The sequence below is a fragment of the Penicillium angulare genome (assembly GCF_028827245.1).
Source record: "Penicillium angulare strain IBT 27051 chromosome Unknown utg000005l_segment0_segment0, whole genome shotgun sequence".
Taxonomy (NCBI): domain Eukaryota; kingdom Fungi; phylum Ascomycota; class Eurotiomycetes; order Eurotiales; family Aspergillaceae; genus Penicillium; species Penicillium angulare.
In genome coordinates this window covers 669,139-685,362 of record NW_026623164.1, presented here as the reverse complement: position 1 = coordinate 685,362, position 16,224 = coordinate 669,139, and the positions used below count along the sequence as shown (strand labels likewise).

Here is a 16,224-nt window from a genome sequence, read left to right as displayed (position 1 = left end):
TGGCCGAAGAGGTTATGGATACATGGCATATCCAACACGCACAATTTGATCAAAAGTACGAAGCCACAGCATCCAAATCATCGGCATTGAGAAGCGTAACTCCCTCATTCAGTAGTGTTCTCCAGACCAGGTTACGTGTTCGAATAGGCCAATTTGGTGTGTTCCAGTATCTAGCACCGATTCCACGATCATTGGCTGTAGCAATCTGATCATGAAGAATCTGGACTTTTACATCTGAAAGGACCGGCTCGGTATCAGTTGCCACTTTGCCCACCGCAGCCTTGAAGTCGGTGGATGCGATAGGCGAGACATATCCGTCAATATCGGCATATTTGGGATCGTTCAGGGCTGCAAGAGGAGCATCAAAGAAGTAATCGCGGTCCGAGACTGAAGTTACCATGTCAAGGGGGGTATCACCAGTTCCGATGATGGTAACGGGTCCATACTCCAATTTGTTCCCGCCAGTGAGCTTGGTAAGATAGCCCTTCTCTCTGAGTGGTTCAAGGGCTTCGATGGCGGCCTTGAATGTCTCTGGACCGGAAGTTTTCACGTCGATGAAGAAGTAGAGCGTTTGCTCTGCGTTAGTGTCCCAAACACCACTGGGTTGAAATTCGTTAGTATTGGCTGGGAATTGGGGTAGGGTATGTTTTACTTTTTAGTAGGCTTGGTAACGAAAGGCGTCTTTGGGTTTTGGCGATCCAGTACATCTAGGATCGGGTTGATATACAGGCTTTCGAGCGTTCGGTCTACCGTCAGGGCGGACTCATGGTGACCAACCTAAACAGGCGATGTTAATAATAGGCCAGAGCCCAGACAAGATCAGAAGGCACATACATAGAGTGTGCCATTGTATAGCCAAACGTCGGCTTCTGTGGATATACATCCCTTTGAAAGACCTGCAAGATGTTAATCGAAGGAAAAAAGTATCAGTATCCCGTGACGACGACATACCAGTCCAGAAAGGTTCTTCTCTCCAGTAATCACTGGAAGTTAAAAAAAAAAACGAGTCAATTTCGAGGGGCTTCGATTTCTTGACGGTGCCCTGGCTGTAACCTACTTATGAGAGTGAACGGGAATCTAGCCATATGACGTTAGCTAGCTCTTCCGAGAAGCAATTGATCACAAAAATCATTGGAAACATTTATTTTGGAGAGCATGAAATGGCGAAGATATCAATCAACACATACCGGAAGAATATCTCGAGTAATATCTGTAGGATATCCATACTCTTTGCTGCCGTGCGTATTCTTCAGCACATACTGAAGACTGGAGGTAATGGACCCAATGACTGGGACGGGACCGGCAGCGAACGCTAGCGCCACGGCTGTGACCAACACTGTTGAAGAGACCATGACTTTGAAATCCGAGGACTCGGCAAACATATACCTGGTCGAGGGTTTAATTGTGGATGTGTGAGGTGTAGAGAATTAAAGGAGCTGGGGAATTGAAGCGGGACGCGCTTGATCTTGCACGTGTTCCGAATAGCTCGCCATACTCGCTGCACATCATTCTACTTGTGAACTTACACCAGCAGATTAAATCAATGGTTATTTCGACAACCACTGGTATACCGTTTGACGCTATTCCGAACCACTCCTTAAATGTACGTACTGTCGGCTTAATACATTTTCATCACAAATTGGGAGGGATCGGGGTTTTGTAGACAGATCTTTATGCTTGGTGATAGAAACATGTTTGAGTATTGACAGATAATAATACATGATAAAATATGCTAATAGAACGACGCTGCACCATTGCCCACTCACTTCCTGCGGTTGCCACCCAGGAAAGCTCTCTTCTGGCGAATGTAAGCACCCACGAGATTCTCCACGCTGCGGCGATCGTGCTTGCGGGACCTATAGGAAAAGGAAAAGTGATTATCAGCGAAGTACTTTTACTCAGATGAGAGAAATCAATTAAAGGATAAACGTACCGCATGAAGTACAGTCTCGCGCGACGGGCCGGGCGCTCAGCGCGCTGCACAATCTCCACACTCTGCACATTTGGACTGAATACCTTGACTGACATCTCGACAGCCACACGAGTAAGCTCGTTTCGAAGCAAGACGGAGGTGTCAATGCCGCGCAGCTTAATGCTCAGAGCAACACCATTGAATGGGTCGCCATTCTTGAATGTTACCCGCAAGATATCACCGGGCTTGACACTGCGAGGATTACGACGGTAGTCGAACAGAGCCTTTCTTTCGCCCTTAGGATCATGGATCGCCATTTGTGACTCAGTCACCTTTGCGATGGGGTCTTTGCATGCTTTGCGGGTGGAGGGAGGAGCCGGGTAGACCTTGACACGCTTGGAGGCTGTACGAGCAGTTTTTGTTAGCACAACATGGCAATCGATTCCGGAAAGCTTCAAATTTATTACCTTCTCGTGGCTGCAGACGCTCCGGTAGTTGTGAGAGGAATTGCTGGGGGAGATTCGGAGGGAGAGGGACACGCTTGGGTCTTTGCGAGTAAGCTGTTGAGATGAAGCGGCGGCTTATTTGAGGCTGGATTGGATTCTGGATTCCAATCAAGGATCTCAGACAGCCTAAAGGCCGCATTGACGGTAACGCAGCCATGGCTTTTGGTGTTGTAATGCGGATCAAAAGAAAGTCGGCGTTGAGATTTGGGATTTGGACGGGTTGGCAGAATTCCGTGCCAAGACTCGAGATTCTCTTCGACCGCCCGGATTCACTTCTCACGATCTTCCGTAGAAACAATTACACTCGAAGCAGTATATACGCCAAAGTACTTCCAGTACTACTTTCGAGCCGTATATACATTGACCGGGGACCGGTACAAATTCAAAATGGCACAGAACGCTATGGGCAGGCTCTTCCAATGGCAGAGAACATCCCGCCTGGCTACCTTTTCGCAAGTTCGCCATGCCTCATCTGGTATAATATGGCACCGTTTTCCCATATGCTGAAGATAAGACTTACTAATATGTGATTGGTATGAAGCTATCCCAGTTTTCTCCCCCACAGCGTCGACCGAATTGAACGAGGCCCTCAATCATTGGCGACAAGACCTTTTTATCCCGTTCGGCCTCCCGAAGCGACAGCGTACGAGCATGTTCAAGGAGAAACACGCCCACAGACTCCAAGATGAACCCATCACAGTTAAAATTCGCGAGAACGAAGAATACACCTTACGACCACTGGACTTTGCCTCGCTGCCCAAGAGCAAGGAAATCATTGACGTCTTGCGCCTAATGGAGGCCGCCAATGACTACCAAAATCTTGTGCCTTTCATGAGTGGACTATGGAATTCCCAGATGCGTGTCTCCCCTGCTCGGTGGCAATACCTCATCCGCAAGGTTGCCAGCACTGGCCGTCTCTCCCTCATCGTCGAATGCGCCAGGCAAGGACAGCGCACCGGACTTTCATTAGAAAATCAAGATATCACCACGCGCCTGTTTTACGAGCTTCACAGCATGGCCCAGAGCGCAGAGTTCAAGGGTCACCAGGTCACTGAAGCTCTCAAGTCGGCTAAGAATGCGCTGGAAGTTATGGATTCTTACCCTGCGATCCCAACCACGAACCCGAAATATCAGCCGTATGTTATCGGAACGTTGCTGGAGCTTAGCGCCGCGCGTGCCACAGATAAGTTCGAAGGCAAGGACCAGGGCAATGAAGTTCTGAATTACGCGAAGAAGCTGCTCGCTCGGTGGAATGGCGAGGACTTCAAGGCTGTCCCTAAGAACGCCTTCGATGCGGAGGTTGTGGACCAGCGTTTGATTAAGGCTATCCCCATCTTCAAGGGATTGGAGCTGTGTGGGTCTATCGACAGCATTGCAGCGGACAAGGAATTGCGAATTGTTGTCAGCCAGCGTCTTAATGAGCTGAGAGGCGCTTTGGCCAAGCAGTTGGAGAGGATCCCTAAGGAATCATTGGAGAAGGTACCACACGCTAAGGCTGCTAAGGCGCTCATTGCGCGAAGCTAAGGAGGTAGACGTTATGGTGTTCGGCTGTCAGTTGTTTTAAAGGAGCATATTGGCATATGTATATTACTTTCCCCCAGCATCTTTGGAGCTGATCTTGTATTTGAAATCGGACATTACTGCTTCTCATCATTATCATGTGCCTGTTGTAGATAATACCAAAATACGCTCAATGTCATTTTAGGATGCCGTTGATCATGGCCTTCTCACTATTCAACAGAACCGAATTGTAGATACAAACGCTTGCAAATATGATGATCCCGTAGAAAATATCAACTTGATAGAGAAATCTAAGTGCAAAGCTCCACGGTGTTGTCCTTGCTGATACGGGCTCGGGAAGAAAGTGTCGTCTCTCCACCAACAACAGCAGGGCCAGCGACCTTGATCTATAAACGATGAGAATTAGCAACAGTTTCCTGATATTTGAATAAACTCTAAGTCTTACCTCGCCTTCCGGGGTCTCTGAAGGCTTAGCTTCAGAAACACCGGTCAGTGTGAGTTCGGTGCTGCTGAGAGGAGCGCCGAAGTGACTAGGACCATCTTTGCGTCGGTAGTCGAAGACATTTGTTTGGGCAATGGCGCCAGCGATACCGGGACCGGTCAGGGCGTAAACAATGCGTGCATCAGTAAAGACCCGAATGTCTGTCAATTGCTTAGTGGTAAGCTGAGACGAGGCAGGTGCATCAATACGATGCGAGACGCAAAGCAATCGCAGATTGTCTAACGAAAGCTCCGCTGTCGGTCCGATACGAGCCAGCTGGCTGAAGAAGTTCTTCGAGGGCATGTTTCCTGCATCCAAGGTTCTCGTTTGGACATAGCGACCAAAGGAAGAGATGGCTCCAGCCTGTGGTTGCATAACAAAGTCGTGGTAGTCCGACATCGTGCGGGAAGAGGCAACAATTACAGTGGGAGATACACCAATGGTGGCCAGACCAAAGTCAACTTCTTCACCGGCAACGGAATTCAATGCGATGGATGCATTGGAGAATAAGGCGTTCAAGATGAGGCAAAGAGGGTATGACCGGGATAGGGAATCAATGGACAGGACGAGATCTGATGAAGAGAAGCGCTGGTTTCGAGGAAGGGAAGAGCCCAAGGAGCTGATTGCAGCAATCAAGTTCTGTATATTTTATTAATGAAATTGTACTGTTTCTGAATGTGGATGTGAATGGCTTCTGCTTACCTCCGATTTGAAATCGATAAACTTGCCCGATTGCGAGGACGAGGGCCAAACAGTGTTGATTTCAGGAGCGGGCTCCTTAGGATCATATTCGGGAATATCCAAGCCGGCCAAATCCTTATTCTCCTCAACCAGCTCATGCCAGACCTTTACTTGCAGAGAACCTTCGATGTCCTCGGGAACTCCATGCCAATCCATGTGTCGGTTTCCATATTGGGCAACCCATAGCACTTGCGTCAGCTGCTTGTTTCCTTTGGCGGCTACTGAGAGATCAAGGCCTCCGGCCTCGGCAATCAAAGCATCGACATTGGCTGCCTGGAGGTGGGCTGACAGGGTCTCTGCGGGGAGGTTGTGAGGGACGAGAATTGTTTTAAATCCATAGAAAGCTCCGGCTATTGATAAAATTAGTTGAGAATGTACAACAAGAGGTTGCCTGAGCCCATTGGTCGTTAATACCGAATAAAGAGGTCAACAGCTCAACAGAGTCGGTGAGACAGATCGCCACGGTTTTGGCCCCCGCATTTTGGAGATGATGACCGATCACGTTGATTTCTTGGGTTACCTGAGCCAGTGAATGTTCAACCGCTTGTCTTCCCAGTACTGTGTATATCTTTCCCTGATTCATAGAGGGACTGCCGTCCTCATTCAAAGCTCCACGCACAGCAGCCTTCCAGATATCCCGGAGATCACCATTTCTACCTGAAGTCCATTTGGGAGCATCGGCGTCCTTGACATTCAATCCTGCACGAAGGGGGAATCCATAAGGAGTTTCTAGGCTGCGGTAAGTTGCAGACTCGCCTGATTGACGAATAGGTGAGGGAGTAGATTGGCGGGCAAGTAGGAATGGGTGGATATCTGGGTCCTGAGCTGACACCAGGGAATAGATAGCGAAGGCGGCTAGAAGACCAGCGAAAAGAGTGCTGTAAATGTTCCAATCAGCTAAAACATCTGCCACCACTGTGTCCAGCTTCTCAATATATGATGGATCGGCCATTTTGAGCACGAGGAGGTGTCAACAAGCTGAAGACCGAGTATGACGTTGGAGTAATGATTATGGGGGCTTAGCGGGGTCCGGGTGAACCTTTCTACCGGCGTCTAGGCAACTTCCGCGCTTATTGGCGTTTCTTTTCAAAGTCTCCAGCCACGATCAAAAACACCAAAACAACCCTTTACTTGAGATGAACTCGACTCTTGGGAGATGCGACTGCGATTGAGTTACTAGTTTATCTCCTTACTAATCCCCACAGTTCCCCCTCTAGGTAAGTAATACACAATTTTCTTTTCAAGGTAAGCTCTCCTGGTTCCGTTCCCAGCGCATTTGGGTCCCTGACCTCGAAGCTCCAGTTCCCTTTTGCATACCGACAACCACAAGCTTGCTGTCTTGGTATTCGTTCTGTTCGAACTTTCAAACATATTATCTTGCGACAAATGGCAACGTCACTTCCCTCCACTCCCAAGGCCGCTTCGTCGGTCCTTCCCCCCTCCGCGGGGTCCGGCACTCCTGGCAAATGGCGCCATCCCCAGTTGAATGAGATTGTTCGACGCCAGGATGCTGCTACATTTGGGGACAAGAACCTTCGAAAGGTCGTCTGGAATGGAGGTGCCCTGGTTTTGACCTGGGTCTTTGGAAACAGCCTCAAGACCCAGTAAGTCTCGCGAACTATGATTAGTTCGGACGCGCTTTATATTGACTGATTTCCTTCCAAGTTCCCGTCCGATATTCGCCAATAACTCTGTTTACTCCGACCTTTCGCTGCTTTTCATCCAGCTCTTCTTTGTCGCCAACATTTTTATTGCCGTATATCCTCTCTTCCGACCAACGGACGATCTCTCAGATATCCCCCTGACGCCTACACAACGTTCTCTCTTGGGCTTGGATCCGACAGCAACACCCCCTCTCACTCCCGGAACAACATATGTCACTCCTCCGCGATACCGCGTCTCTACTTCTCGTAAGGGTAGCCCTGCGAGTCAGAATGGCTCACCTTTGTCAACCACGCCCACTTTCTCAGACCGACGCGTTTCTTCTGGCAACACCTTCTCGCCTGCGTCGAGTCCGTTGCTTCACAAGGGATTTCCGACTGGTGGAAGAGATACAGGTCGGCGACAAAGTTTCGGGTCTTCCTCGCCCCTTGCGCGCAGCAACTCATTTAGCAACTCGTTTGGCAACTCATTTGGCAACTCGTTCAGCACTTCGTTCGGCGAGTCCACCATTGCTCCTACCACACCTACTCCTATGTCTGGCAAGCGCACGAGCATGGGATTGAGCAACAAATGGTTGTACGAGCGAAGTCGCAGGCTTTCAGCTAGTAATGGGACATTTTGAATTTTGGGGTTGGACGTTTATTTTACCTTTCATTATGATCGCGTGGGCAGGGGAGTTTGTAGACCATGGTTTCTCATAGCGGGTCCTTTTTAATGGAAAATCAAGCATCAATTATTACCGTAATCTTAATTACTTGTTCTCTTATTCGTCTGGCCATTGAGTTCGTGGTTTGTAGATAGGACAAAGGTAGACTAAACAGGCGGCCCGCGCATATGTCATAACTGTTTAGGCGGGCTCGGCAGACAATACACGCCCAGACTCCGCAACAGGAACGACCGCAAGAACAACTACACCCGCGCAAAAACAACAACGCTTTTACTCTACTTCCGGGATTTTTCTCTGGAAATACACGAGGCTCGTGCTGTGAGAGATCGGTCTCTTCAGTAATGGGAGCCTCGGAGTCAAAGCTTGTGTTCAAGCAGGGCATCTTCCGGCTCTCCGAGGAGAAGGAGATCCCCGCAGACGACCCTTACTGGACACGGGTATGTTGCCTCAAATATGACCCTAATTGATGCTGCATGGTAGTGGCTATATATACTGACTGAGGATACAAGTTTTGGGAACTGCCCGAATCTACAGAAGACGTTTTCAGCCTGTTCACTCCAGCTGACATCAGACGCACTCGCGATCATGCCTTATCGAACTTCGAAACCCTCATACTCTCCGTATCCTCAAGACTTGTCGTCCTAAAAAACCATCCTTCATTCCCGGACCCTGATCTTGCCTCCGAGCGGGATGCGCTTAACTGCGTTCGCGTCCTCACCCGGCTGCTACCTTTCGTCTACGAAGCCGAACATCTGGAAGACTGGGAAGAGAAGTTCTTCTGGGCACGACGCAAGAGAAAGACTAGACAAGCGCAGCTTTCGGGGGAGGTACTCTTCGATGAAGGTCAGCTAGAGCATGATCAAGACCAACCTCATGGAGAAGAATACGAAGAGGTGAAACCTCTTGCCGAGGAGCTGATAGACACATTGCTCGATCTCCTATTCTACGCCGATTTCACAATCCCAGTCCTCCCAACTGCGAAAAGCAAGATCTCATATTCAATATGGCAAAGTGGTGTTGGCTGTAACACGGCTATGGGGTCCAACAAGACCCTCGAAAATAACCGATGCGAGGTTCTGCGCCTGTTGCTTACCATGACTGGCAAAGCAATGTACCAGCCTTCCAGTAAGCTCTTCTTTTTGAGTATATTAATGGTTACTGTTCTAATATACCACTATAGACACACTACCCGTGCAAGGTGTTAAGGCTATTACCTATATCACCACTTGCCAAGATAAGCAGGCCGTTCTAACAACACTTTGTTCTCTCTTAAACACGGTATGCCCATCCTGAATTTTGAACTAATTCGTAAGACTTATCTTTCTACCAGGCCATGAAATACAATCCTTCATCCTGGAGAGTTCCATATGATCACGTCGTTTGGAAAGACCCCAAGCAGATATTGGTGATTTACTGTCTTCAACTTCTCCTTGTCCTGCTCCTCTACCCCATTCCAGAGGATGGCCGTGGTGCGCCACCTAAAAACTACTATCGTCATTATTATGGTAGGCTACATAGGCCTCAGGACTTCCAGTTCCTTGTGGATGGCATGACGAAGATATTGAACCAGCCTGTGAGTAGCAAGTCTATCAATTGGTTTCGTCCCAATCTAACCCCCAAACCAGATGCAAGCCACGAGCTCATATCTCCCTGGGAGCCAGAGAAATGTGAAATGGGCACCGGAGATCTTGATGCTATTCTGGGAGACATTGCAATGCAACAAGCGTTTCAGGTCGTTCATAATTGACTCTAATCGTTCGCATGATTTCTTGATACTTTGCATCTTCTATGCTATGGAATACAGAGCAGATTCCTCAAAACAAGGAGTAGTGCGGATGTGTATCTTCATCCTTCAAACAATGAGCGCAGAGGAAACATTTGGCAAGAGTCTTAACATGAAGTTTGAAGGACAAGAAACACTCCCACTGTCTATACGCGTGCCCAAGTTCCGAGGGTCTTACGGCGATTATCTCATCATGGTTCGTTGATACTCTCTTATGCGATATGGCCACTTGCTAATTTATACAGTCAATACACACCCTGATGACAACGAGCAAAGGAAACCTCGATAGTATTTACCCTGCTCTCATGATAATTCTAAATAATGTCTCCCCACACATCCAGCATATAGGCGCGGGTGCTTGCTCCAAAACCATTCAGCTTTTTTCATCCATGTCCGCGCCTAGTTTCTTGCTTGCCAATGAGACAAATCATACACTTCTTGCATCGTTACTTGACTTCATCAATGCTATTCTTGAACATAACTTCAAAGGTATGATTCTTATGGCCTCACATATTCTGCATGAGTGTAATGCTTGAGTATACTAACCGCCGTCTAGAAAATCCATATCTTGTATACGCAATTCTGAAGTATAAGCAACGATTCGAGGCTATTCGAGCATTTACCCTTGAAAGTGGACAACAGGAGATTGAACGTCAAATAGAAAAACGCAAATCTCTGGATACCGCAGGCGATATGGTTGCCAGCCCAACATTTTCTCGCTCCGAGGAAGACCTTCACAATCCGGCGGAGGCCCGGTCGCCTTTAACTCGGATTCCGGAAGAGAACACTGCATTCGCTATTGGCGAAGATGACACCGATGACGAGGGACAGAATACGCCATCTCAATCATCACCATCTGCACAAACGTCTCGCAGACCTTCTTTTGCCTCCGTGAATGATGAGAATGGGTCACAACAACCGCGAGGCATGTCCGAAAAGGCACGTGGTAAGATGCCTGCCAGTCGACCATCTTTCTCCCGTCAGAACAGCATGACAAGCCAAACAAGCATGTCAGCTCTGTTCAGTGGCACGTCTGCCGGCTTCACACCGACTACCGCTTGGGTGAGTTCCTCATTCTAGAGCCTTGCGATCTTGTCCCTTCTTTGCAATTGCTAACAATCTGACAGCTTGAATCCTGGCTTCCAGAGCTACCGCTGCACACCATCCTCACTATCATCTCAGCCATTGCACCCCACATCCCAGACGTAGCCTTGCAAACCACTGCAAGCCCCGAGGCTCGTACTCTGATCAATAATCTGCCATCGTTTGCCGAAGAACCGCAAGTCACGAGTATCGTCTCTGAGCCGACACCAGTCCGTGCCCAATCGTTTGAATGGACCGCGCTTTCCATGGGGTGGTACGAGTCTCTTCTTTGGGGATTCATCTTTTCCAGCGAGATGGTAGTTGGATCCGCCGCGGGTGCAACCCCGGGCACCGTCGGTGTCTGGAACGGCACCAAAATCCAATTGTTTAGGGTTCAAGAGGCTGCTGCTCAAGGTCCAACTCTATTAGCTCCAAAGGGTGCTGTAGACGCAGTTGGAAGCAACTTGGTACAACGAATCGGGAATCTTAGCTTACGTGGACGGAACTCAATGTCACAGGAATCTGCCAATGGACGATCTCCGAGTGTCCGAGAGGTCTAGGTTTATTTTGATAATAGCACAAGTAACAGGTCTTGACGACGTATATAGGAATTTTTTTTCATGATTATCATTTTTGCAATACTCGCTTGCCTTCCTCTCTGATGGTCTCCCTCTTTTCTTCGTATAAAGCATGCCATGGAGCCCGAAATCTATAATTAAGTTCTGTTATGCCATGGAATTGACATCGGACTTATATGGAATTTACATGGGCCTAAGGCGATAGAGTAGGCGGTAAAGACTTAGTATGGAAAATAGTTTTGTCCAATGTAGAGAGCTATTGGCCTCCGTACTAGTACTCGTTGAATGCTAGAAAATAGCACCCCTGCACAATTCTGAGTCCGTAATTAAACAGTAACTCGCCGGGCTTTCAGATATTCGTAATCAGGCATTGAATCCCAAACAGCCCTCTCGATTCTCCCAGCCACGTCATCTCCAAATTCAGCTTTCCACTTGACCATCTCGGTTGATATATTCACCGTTCTATCCTTAATCAGACCCGAAGAATGTGAAAGCGTATTGAGCATGATATTAGCCGCACGAAGATGCGACTCATCAAGCCCGCTTTTGGTAGAAGCCTCCGTAATCTTCTCAGCAGAAGCCGAATAATCAGGATCATCAGCCTGGCACTTCCATTCAAACTGTAGCGCATCAGGATCCATTCCGGCTTGTTTACAGAACTTGATCACTACTTCAGGGCTGTTAATAAGATCGTAGGCATCTAGTATAGGCGGCGGACGACGTGCATCTTGCTGTAGATTCCAATCGTATAATAAGCGAGACCAGCGCATACACACATGCGCCATCGTGGTCCCCTGTAGCATGTCTTCGTCAATAATCCCCTGCTGGCTAAATTTCAGCAATGACTGCCAGAAGGATGGCCATCTCAGTGCCGGATGTCGGATAATAAACACCATTTGCCAAGTGCGAAGATACTCATCGGAGAAAATCGTCTCGTTTAGGGAAGAGTACGTTCGGGTGGAACCGTACTTTTCGGGTGTGTTCACGCGGAATGTGTTGAAAAATTCTTCGTTATGCACGCCAGTCATCTTCTTTTAGAGGGATGCTGGTGAGTGAATCCAGAAGGCATGCTCCTTTGCGAACATCATTTTGTTCTTTTCCTCGAATTCTGAAGTGCATTCTTCGATCTTGTCGAGGCATCCCTGATATATAGCCCTTACTTCCTCCTTCTCCTGGTTTGTCCATTTCTCTGCTGGCTTTTCCATGTATCCGCGTCGAGCAGCAGCAATGAAGGCCCAATAAAAGAAATAACCGCCCTTTTCGTTGCTGTGAACATTGGATTGATTTGGGAGATTGAAAACCTTGACAAGAAGATTTGACGCGGTGCGTGGTATACTGATAAGGAGGACTTGGGTTGGCTGGTTTATCGAACGTTCTATTTATTGGGGTCATACTGGATGGCATTGGAGAGGCTTAGTTTGAAAGTCGTTTGTATGGAAAATAAGCTTAAACAATAGTGAGCAACGAGGAGTCTCCAAGAAGGCGACTTCCCGGGGGTTGGTTGCGTGAACTAAATAGGTTCGTTGTATGCAAGGCTGGCGATCTGTGTAATCTACGGATCTTCGGTTTCAACCGCTTGCTTTGGTTAAAAAGCTTTCTTCCTAATTGAACCTAGGGCCATGTGGAACTTGGAGCCGCGGTGGCTCTACACTATTTGAATACTGTCAACACTCGGAATCCAAGATACTCCTGTGATTGCTGTTTTTCCTCATTCGCACCTCCATGTGCTAGCCGGACACTTGAACCGCGTACGGAGTTCAACGGCAGGTATTTCACGTGAACACGAGGTTTCTTATTCTTCGTGCAGGAAACAGCTGGAGTAGAGAGTTCACATGAGATCCACCGTCGGATGGATTGACCCCGAGCCTGTTAATTTAGTTTCCTCGAATCGGGGGGAAAGTATGGCCGTTGGCATCCGACACAGCAGATGACACATAGGTCGATTGCAACAGAGTTTTGTGCTGAACATGAATGAAAGTTTTTGAATGTTAAATGAAAAGAATGGAGCACGTGGAAAAGCATTCGCGTTAATAAAAGAGTCAGCAATGATCATGGTGATCGAATACTCACCGACCTTGATGAACTTGAAACGAAGAGGACCTCAATTAGTAGATAGTACTGATATGTAAAACAGCTACTTAGTAGTACATAGACCCAGCCACTGTCAACAGTGTAGACTTCACGGCCTACTAAATGGGCTCGATCACGGTCCTAGTACTTATTGCTGTAGTGGAAGCTTGGAAGTGGGAGAAGATACTTTTGCAGAAATAGTATAAATTGGGCGGTGGCATGATACTATTGGAACACAATTTTCTAATAAATATAACGGAAACTATAAAAGTCAGCAAGTTTAATCCACGGATGGATATGAGGCCAGGGACAAATACTTACTTCAAGTTCTCTCGGTCAGTCAAATCCAAGAAAGCAGTAGCATCCAAATCCCTGCCTTCAAGTCCACCCTCCATCTGAGATTGGATGCGATCGCGCTTCTTATTTTCCCACCGTAGTAGCAGGCCGAGAATAGTAATAAGGCATGCTTCAATAAGATGCGATACAATCATGGACCAGATTCCCAAAGTGTAGGTTGGACTGAAAATCGCGTTAGTATATAGTTCTGAGCGAAGGAGGGAAATCCGAGTCCAAGACGTCTTACGATTGATCGGTCTTATAGAAGAATGGACCGGCGATGTTTCCAGTGCAGTATCCGAGGAACAGCACTGCATTGGTTACAACCTTCTTCGTGTGGCCTGTATGAAGATACGTTGATAAGTTTTCGGAGTCCCATCATAGTCATTCTTCTCAAACAGATAGACTCACCAGCTGTATTGGCAATTTGCATACTCAGAATCAGTACAAAAGCGGCATTATATGGCCCAGTCAAGTAGTAGCAGATGAGCCGACCGACATGTTGATCAGTTGGAACAAAGGCAAGGCCAAATGCACCAGCCAAGTTGGGAATGAGAAAGATTAAAACAAAAACGCAGCGGCGATTTTCGAATCGGTCGTTCAGGAAGACACATGTCAAAATTGACAATGCGATGAAAATTCCATATGGGATCTGAAGGGGGTTAACTTTCAGCTCTTACAGGAGAAAACAAAAGTCGAAGAAGATGAATCTTAATATACGTACCTGTAAGACAGTTGTGACCAAAGTAGAATAGCCGAATCCTTTAATGATCAATGTACCAAAGTTCGAGATGCCACCATTGGGAACATTGCCTAATTGATCCAGTCAGTCAATGCAATGATTTTGGAAATAAGTCAAATAGGTAAGCATACAAACGACTCCCAATATAAAAAACATGTAAAGCTTATAATCTTTGAAGGCTTCAAGGATTTGATAAGGCTTCAAATGCTTGTTTTCAACACCAGTTTGATTCTCCCTGATGCGCTCAACAGCAATTCGTTTCTCTCTCTTGCTGAGTCCACGAGCTGCCACCGGAGAGTCAGGCAGAAAAATGAACATCACAATTCCCCAGGCAGCACAAAGTGAGCCGCTGTAGTCTATTGTCAGCAAAATAAAGAGTCAGTAGTAGAATGGGGTGTTGTACATCACGATAAATTCGTATTTCCAAGAAGGTAAGGCACCTCGAATATGGCCAATACCGTACCCCAGCAGTCCACCTAGAGCGATTCCAATGCCATTTGCTGTATACCATAACCCAATTCGAACTGGCTGTTCACGACGAGTATACCACATGCTAGTAATGAGCATGAATGCTGGGTCCGAGCATGCTTCGGCAGCTCCACCCAGGGCTCGAAGGGCTGCAAGGGTCTCAAAGCTGTTGCAAGCAGCTTGGATCATAAGGAAAACACCCCTAAAGAACTCATATTAGCTTTCATCGCAATGGAAATGAAGATCCGCGAACTTACCACATAAAAATGTTCACGCCGAGATATTTTCCTATCAATAATCTCGTTAGTAAACATATAGCCTGCGCGCCCGCTATAAATGCGAAAATTTACCAATTGGGAGACGCTGCATTAAGAAGTTTGTTGGAAATGCCCAAGCCAAGAATCCAAAGTAGAAAATACTACTCAGCCAGCTATATTGAGTACCATGTAATGCAAGGTCTTCTTCAATACCAAATATGGCAGCATAACTCAAGGTTGTCTACCATTTCCATCTAATGTTAGTCTCATCGTCATTTGAAAACATCATTGCGGCGATAACGAACCTTATCAATGTAAAAAAATGCGTAGCACACAGCTAGATATGGTAGAATCATGAAATCAATTTTCCATAATAATCGTCGGGCTTCGGCTGGGTCGATCTCTTCGTGCAATTCATTTGGATCGTCAAAAAGTGCCATGGCCACGTCACCATCCTTGGATTTTGCAGATTTCCATTTTGCTGCGCTTGTACTAGATTCCGCGTGTGTGATGGTCGGTTCGTCCATAATGTCTGCTTTAGAGCCATGTGCTGGCTCGTTGGGACTGGTACCCGACATTGCGAAGGGTGATGTACTTGCAATGAGCAAAAAGGGAATGAGATACGAGGGCAGAGACAGGGATAAGGAGAAAAGGAAAATTGAACTTTGAGTCTAGACTTTGTACCTGGAAAGGACTATTAATGCATGCAGCCCCAGCTCAACTTCAAGTAGAGGGGGCCACGGTCTGTGCCCCCCCCCCGTATTTACAGTATGATGTGACTTTGTGTCTGCAAGCAAAGCATGTCTATTTCTCCGAGACGCAAAGCTTCAAAAAGCGGGTTCAAAGAAACTTCATGTGCGGGGAAAGCAGAGCTTGTACCCCACGGAAACGCGGAATGAGAGCATCCATGGTAGATCTGGTAGCAGGTCATGCCGAAGTGTGTTCTTGGCTGACGATGAGACAGAATCGGATCGAGTCCGCGATTAGTTTTAAGATAGCAGCCATCTTGTGAATAGTACCAGTAGCAGTCCAATTAAAACTCAAAACTCATAGCCACAAGCATAGGCTACTTGAAATATGAGATGGTAGGATCGCAATTCGGACTTCACCCGAGAAGTCGGTGAGCTTTCCGTTGGGTATGGGTTAACATCAGTGGGTGCCCAGCTTTAAAGGGGGCTTGCAGAGTCCTTCATAGGTGGAAAAGACCTCGGTGCAGAGAAGAGGCTTGGTCTGGATGTTGATCGTGGAGGTATAATTATGAGCTTTCCTTCCTATACGGGGAAAGCGACGTGGGGGTCGTGGGGAATACGGGATCGCAATGGAGTCAATGCGGGGAAAAGTCCACTTCCCTTTGTTATTTGCGGGGAGTTAAGGAACTGGTGGATCTCTGGATTACGATGGGAATTGAATATGATTG

The 16,224-nt window shown here is 47.4% G+C and overlaps 7 protein-coding genes across 7 annotated transcripts; 2 read left to right on the top strand and 5 right to left on the bottom strand.

The window, feature by feature from the left end:
* Window positions 1–49: 49 nt before the first annotated feature.
* N7478_007647 (uncharacterized protein) lies at window positions 50–2,575 on the bottom strand (the record flags this gene model as incomplete). The annotated part of the gene is made up of 9 exons (XM_056923861.1): window positions 50–599; window positions 653–777; window positions 835–896; window positions 952–983; window positions 1,058–1,077; window positions 1,188–1,386; window positions 1,767–1,856; window positions 1,934–2,315; window positions 2,380–2,575. 9 exons carry the CDS (start codon window positions 2,573–2,575, stop codon window positions 50–52), a joined length of 1,656 nt encoding a protein of 551 aa, XP_056776587.1.
* A 230-nt stretch (window positions 2,576–2,805) lies between these two features.
* Window positions 2,806–3,942, top strand: N7478_007646 (uncharacterized protein; the record flags this gene model as incomplete). The annotated part of the gene is made up of 2 exons (XM_056923860.1): window positions 2,806–2,893; window positions 2,960–3,942. 2 exons carry the CDS (start codon window positions 2,806–2,808, stop codon window positions 3,940–3,942), a joined length of 1,071 nt encoding a protein of 356 aa, XP_056776586.1.
* Window positions 3,943–4,229: 287 nt separating this feature from the next.
* N7478_007645 (uncharacterized protein) lies at window positions 4,230–6,113 on the bottom strand (the record flags this gene model as incomplete). The annotated part of the gene is made up of 4 exons (XM_056923859.1): window positions 4,230–4,325; window positions 4,385–5,059; window positions 5,123–5,511; window positions 5,576–6,113. The coding sequence occupies 4 exons, from the start codon at window positions 6,111–6,113 to the stop codon at window positions 4,230–4,232; spliced, it is 1,698 nt and encodes a 565-aa protein (XP_056776585.1).
* A 434-nt stretch (window positions 6,114–6,547) lies between these two features.
* N7478_007644 (Nuclear pore complex component) lies at window positions 6,548–10,916 on the top strand (the record flags this gene model as incomplete). The annotated part of the gene is made up of 10 exons (XM_056923858.1): window positions 6,548–6,765; window positions 6,827–7,399; window positions 7,675–7,927; window positions 8,000–8,615; window positions 8,671–8,768; window positions 8,821–9,063; window positions 9,116–9,469; window positions 9,519–9,762; window positions 9,830–10,335; window positions 10,401–10,916. The coding sequence occupies 10 exons, from the start codon at window positions 6,548–6,550 to the stop codon at window positions 10,914–10,916; spliced, it is 3,621 nt and encodes a 1,206-aa protein (XP_056776584.1).
* A 344-nt stretch (window positions 10,917–11,260) lies between these two features.
* N7478_007643 (uncharacterized protein) lies at window positions 11,261–11,962 on the bottom strand (the record flags this gene model as incomplete). The annotated part of the gene is made up of 1 exon (XM_056923857.1): window positions 11,261–11,962. One exon carries the CDS (start codon window positions 11,960–11,962, stop codon window positions 11,261–11,263), a length of 702 nt encoding a protein of 233 aa, XP_056776583.1.
* A 6-nt stretch (window positions 11,963–11,968) lies between these two features.
* On the bottom strand, window positions 11,969–12,338 carry N7478_007642 (uncharacterized protein; the record flags this gene model as incomplete). Its single annotated transcript, XM_056923856.1, is given in 2 exon segments — window positions 11,969–12,309; window positions 12,329–12,338. The coding sequence occupies 2 exon segments, from the start codon at window positions 12,336–12,338 to the stop codon at window positions 11,969–11,971; spliced, it is 351 nt and encodes a 116-aa protein (XP_056776582.1).
* Window positions 12,339–13,247: 909 nt separating this feature from the next.
* N7478_007641 (putative MFS allantoate transporter) lies at window positions 13,248–15,385 on the bottom strand (the record flags this gene model as incomplete). Its single annotated transcript, XM_056923855.1, has 10 exons — window positions 13,248–13,266; window positions 13,326–13,523; window positions 13,588–13,681; window positions 13,752–13,992; window positions 14,065–14,153; window positions 14,214–14,431; window positions 14,486–14,752; window positions 14,808–14,838; window positions 14,901–15,048; window positions 15,113–15,385. 10 exons carry the CDS (start codon window positions 15,383–15,385, stop codon window positions 13,248–13,250), a joined length of 1,578 nt encoding a protein of 525 aa, XP_056776581.1.
* Window positions 15,386–16,224: the final 839 nt, after the last annotated feature.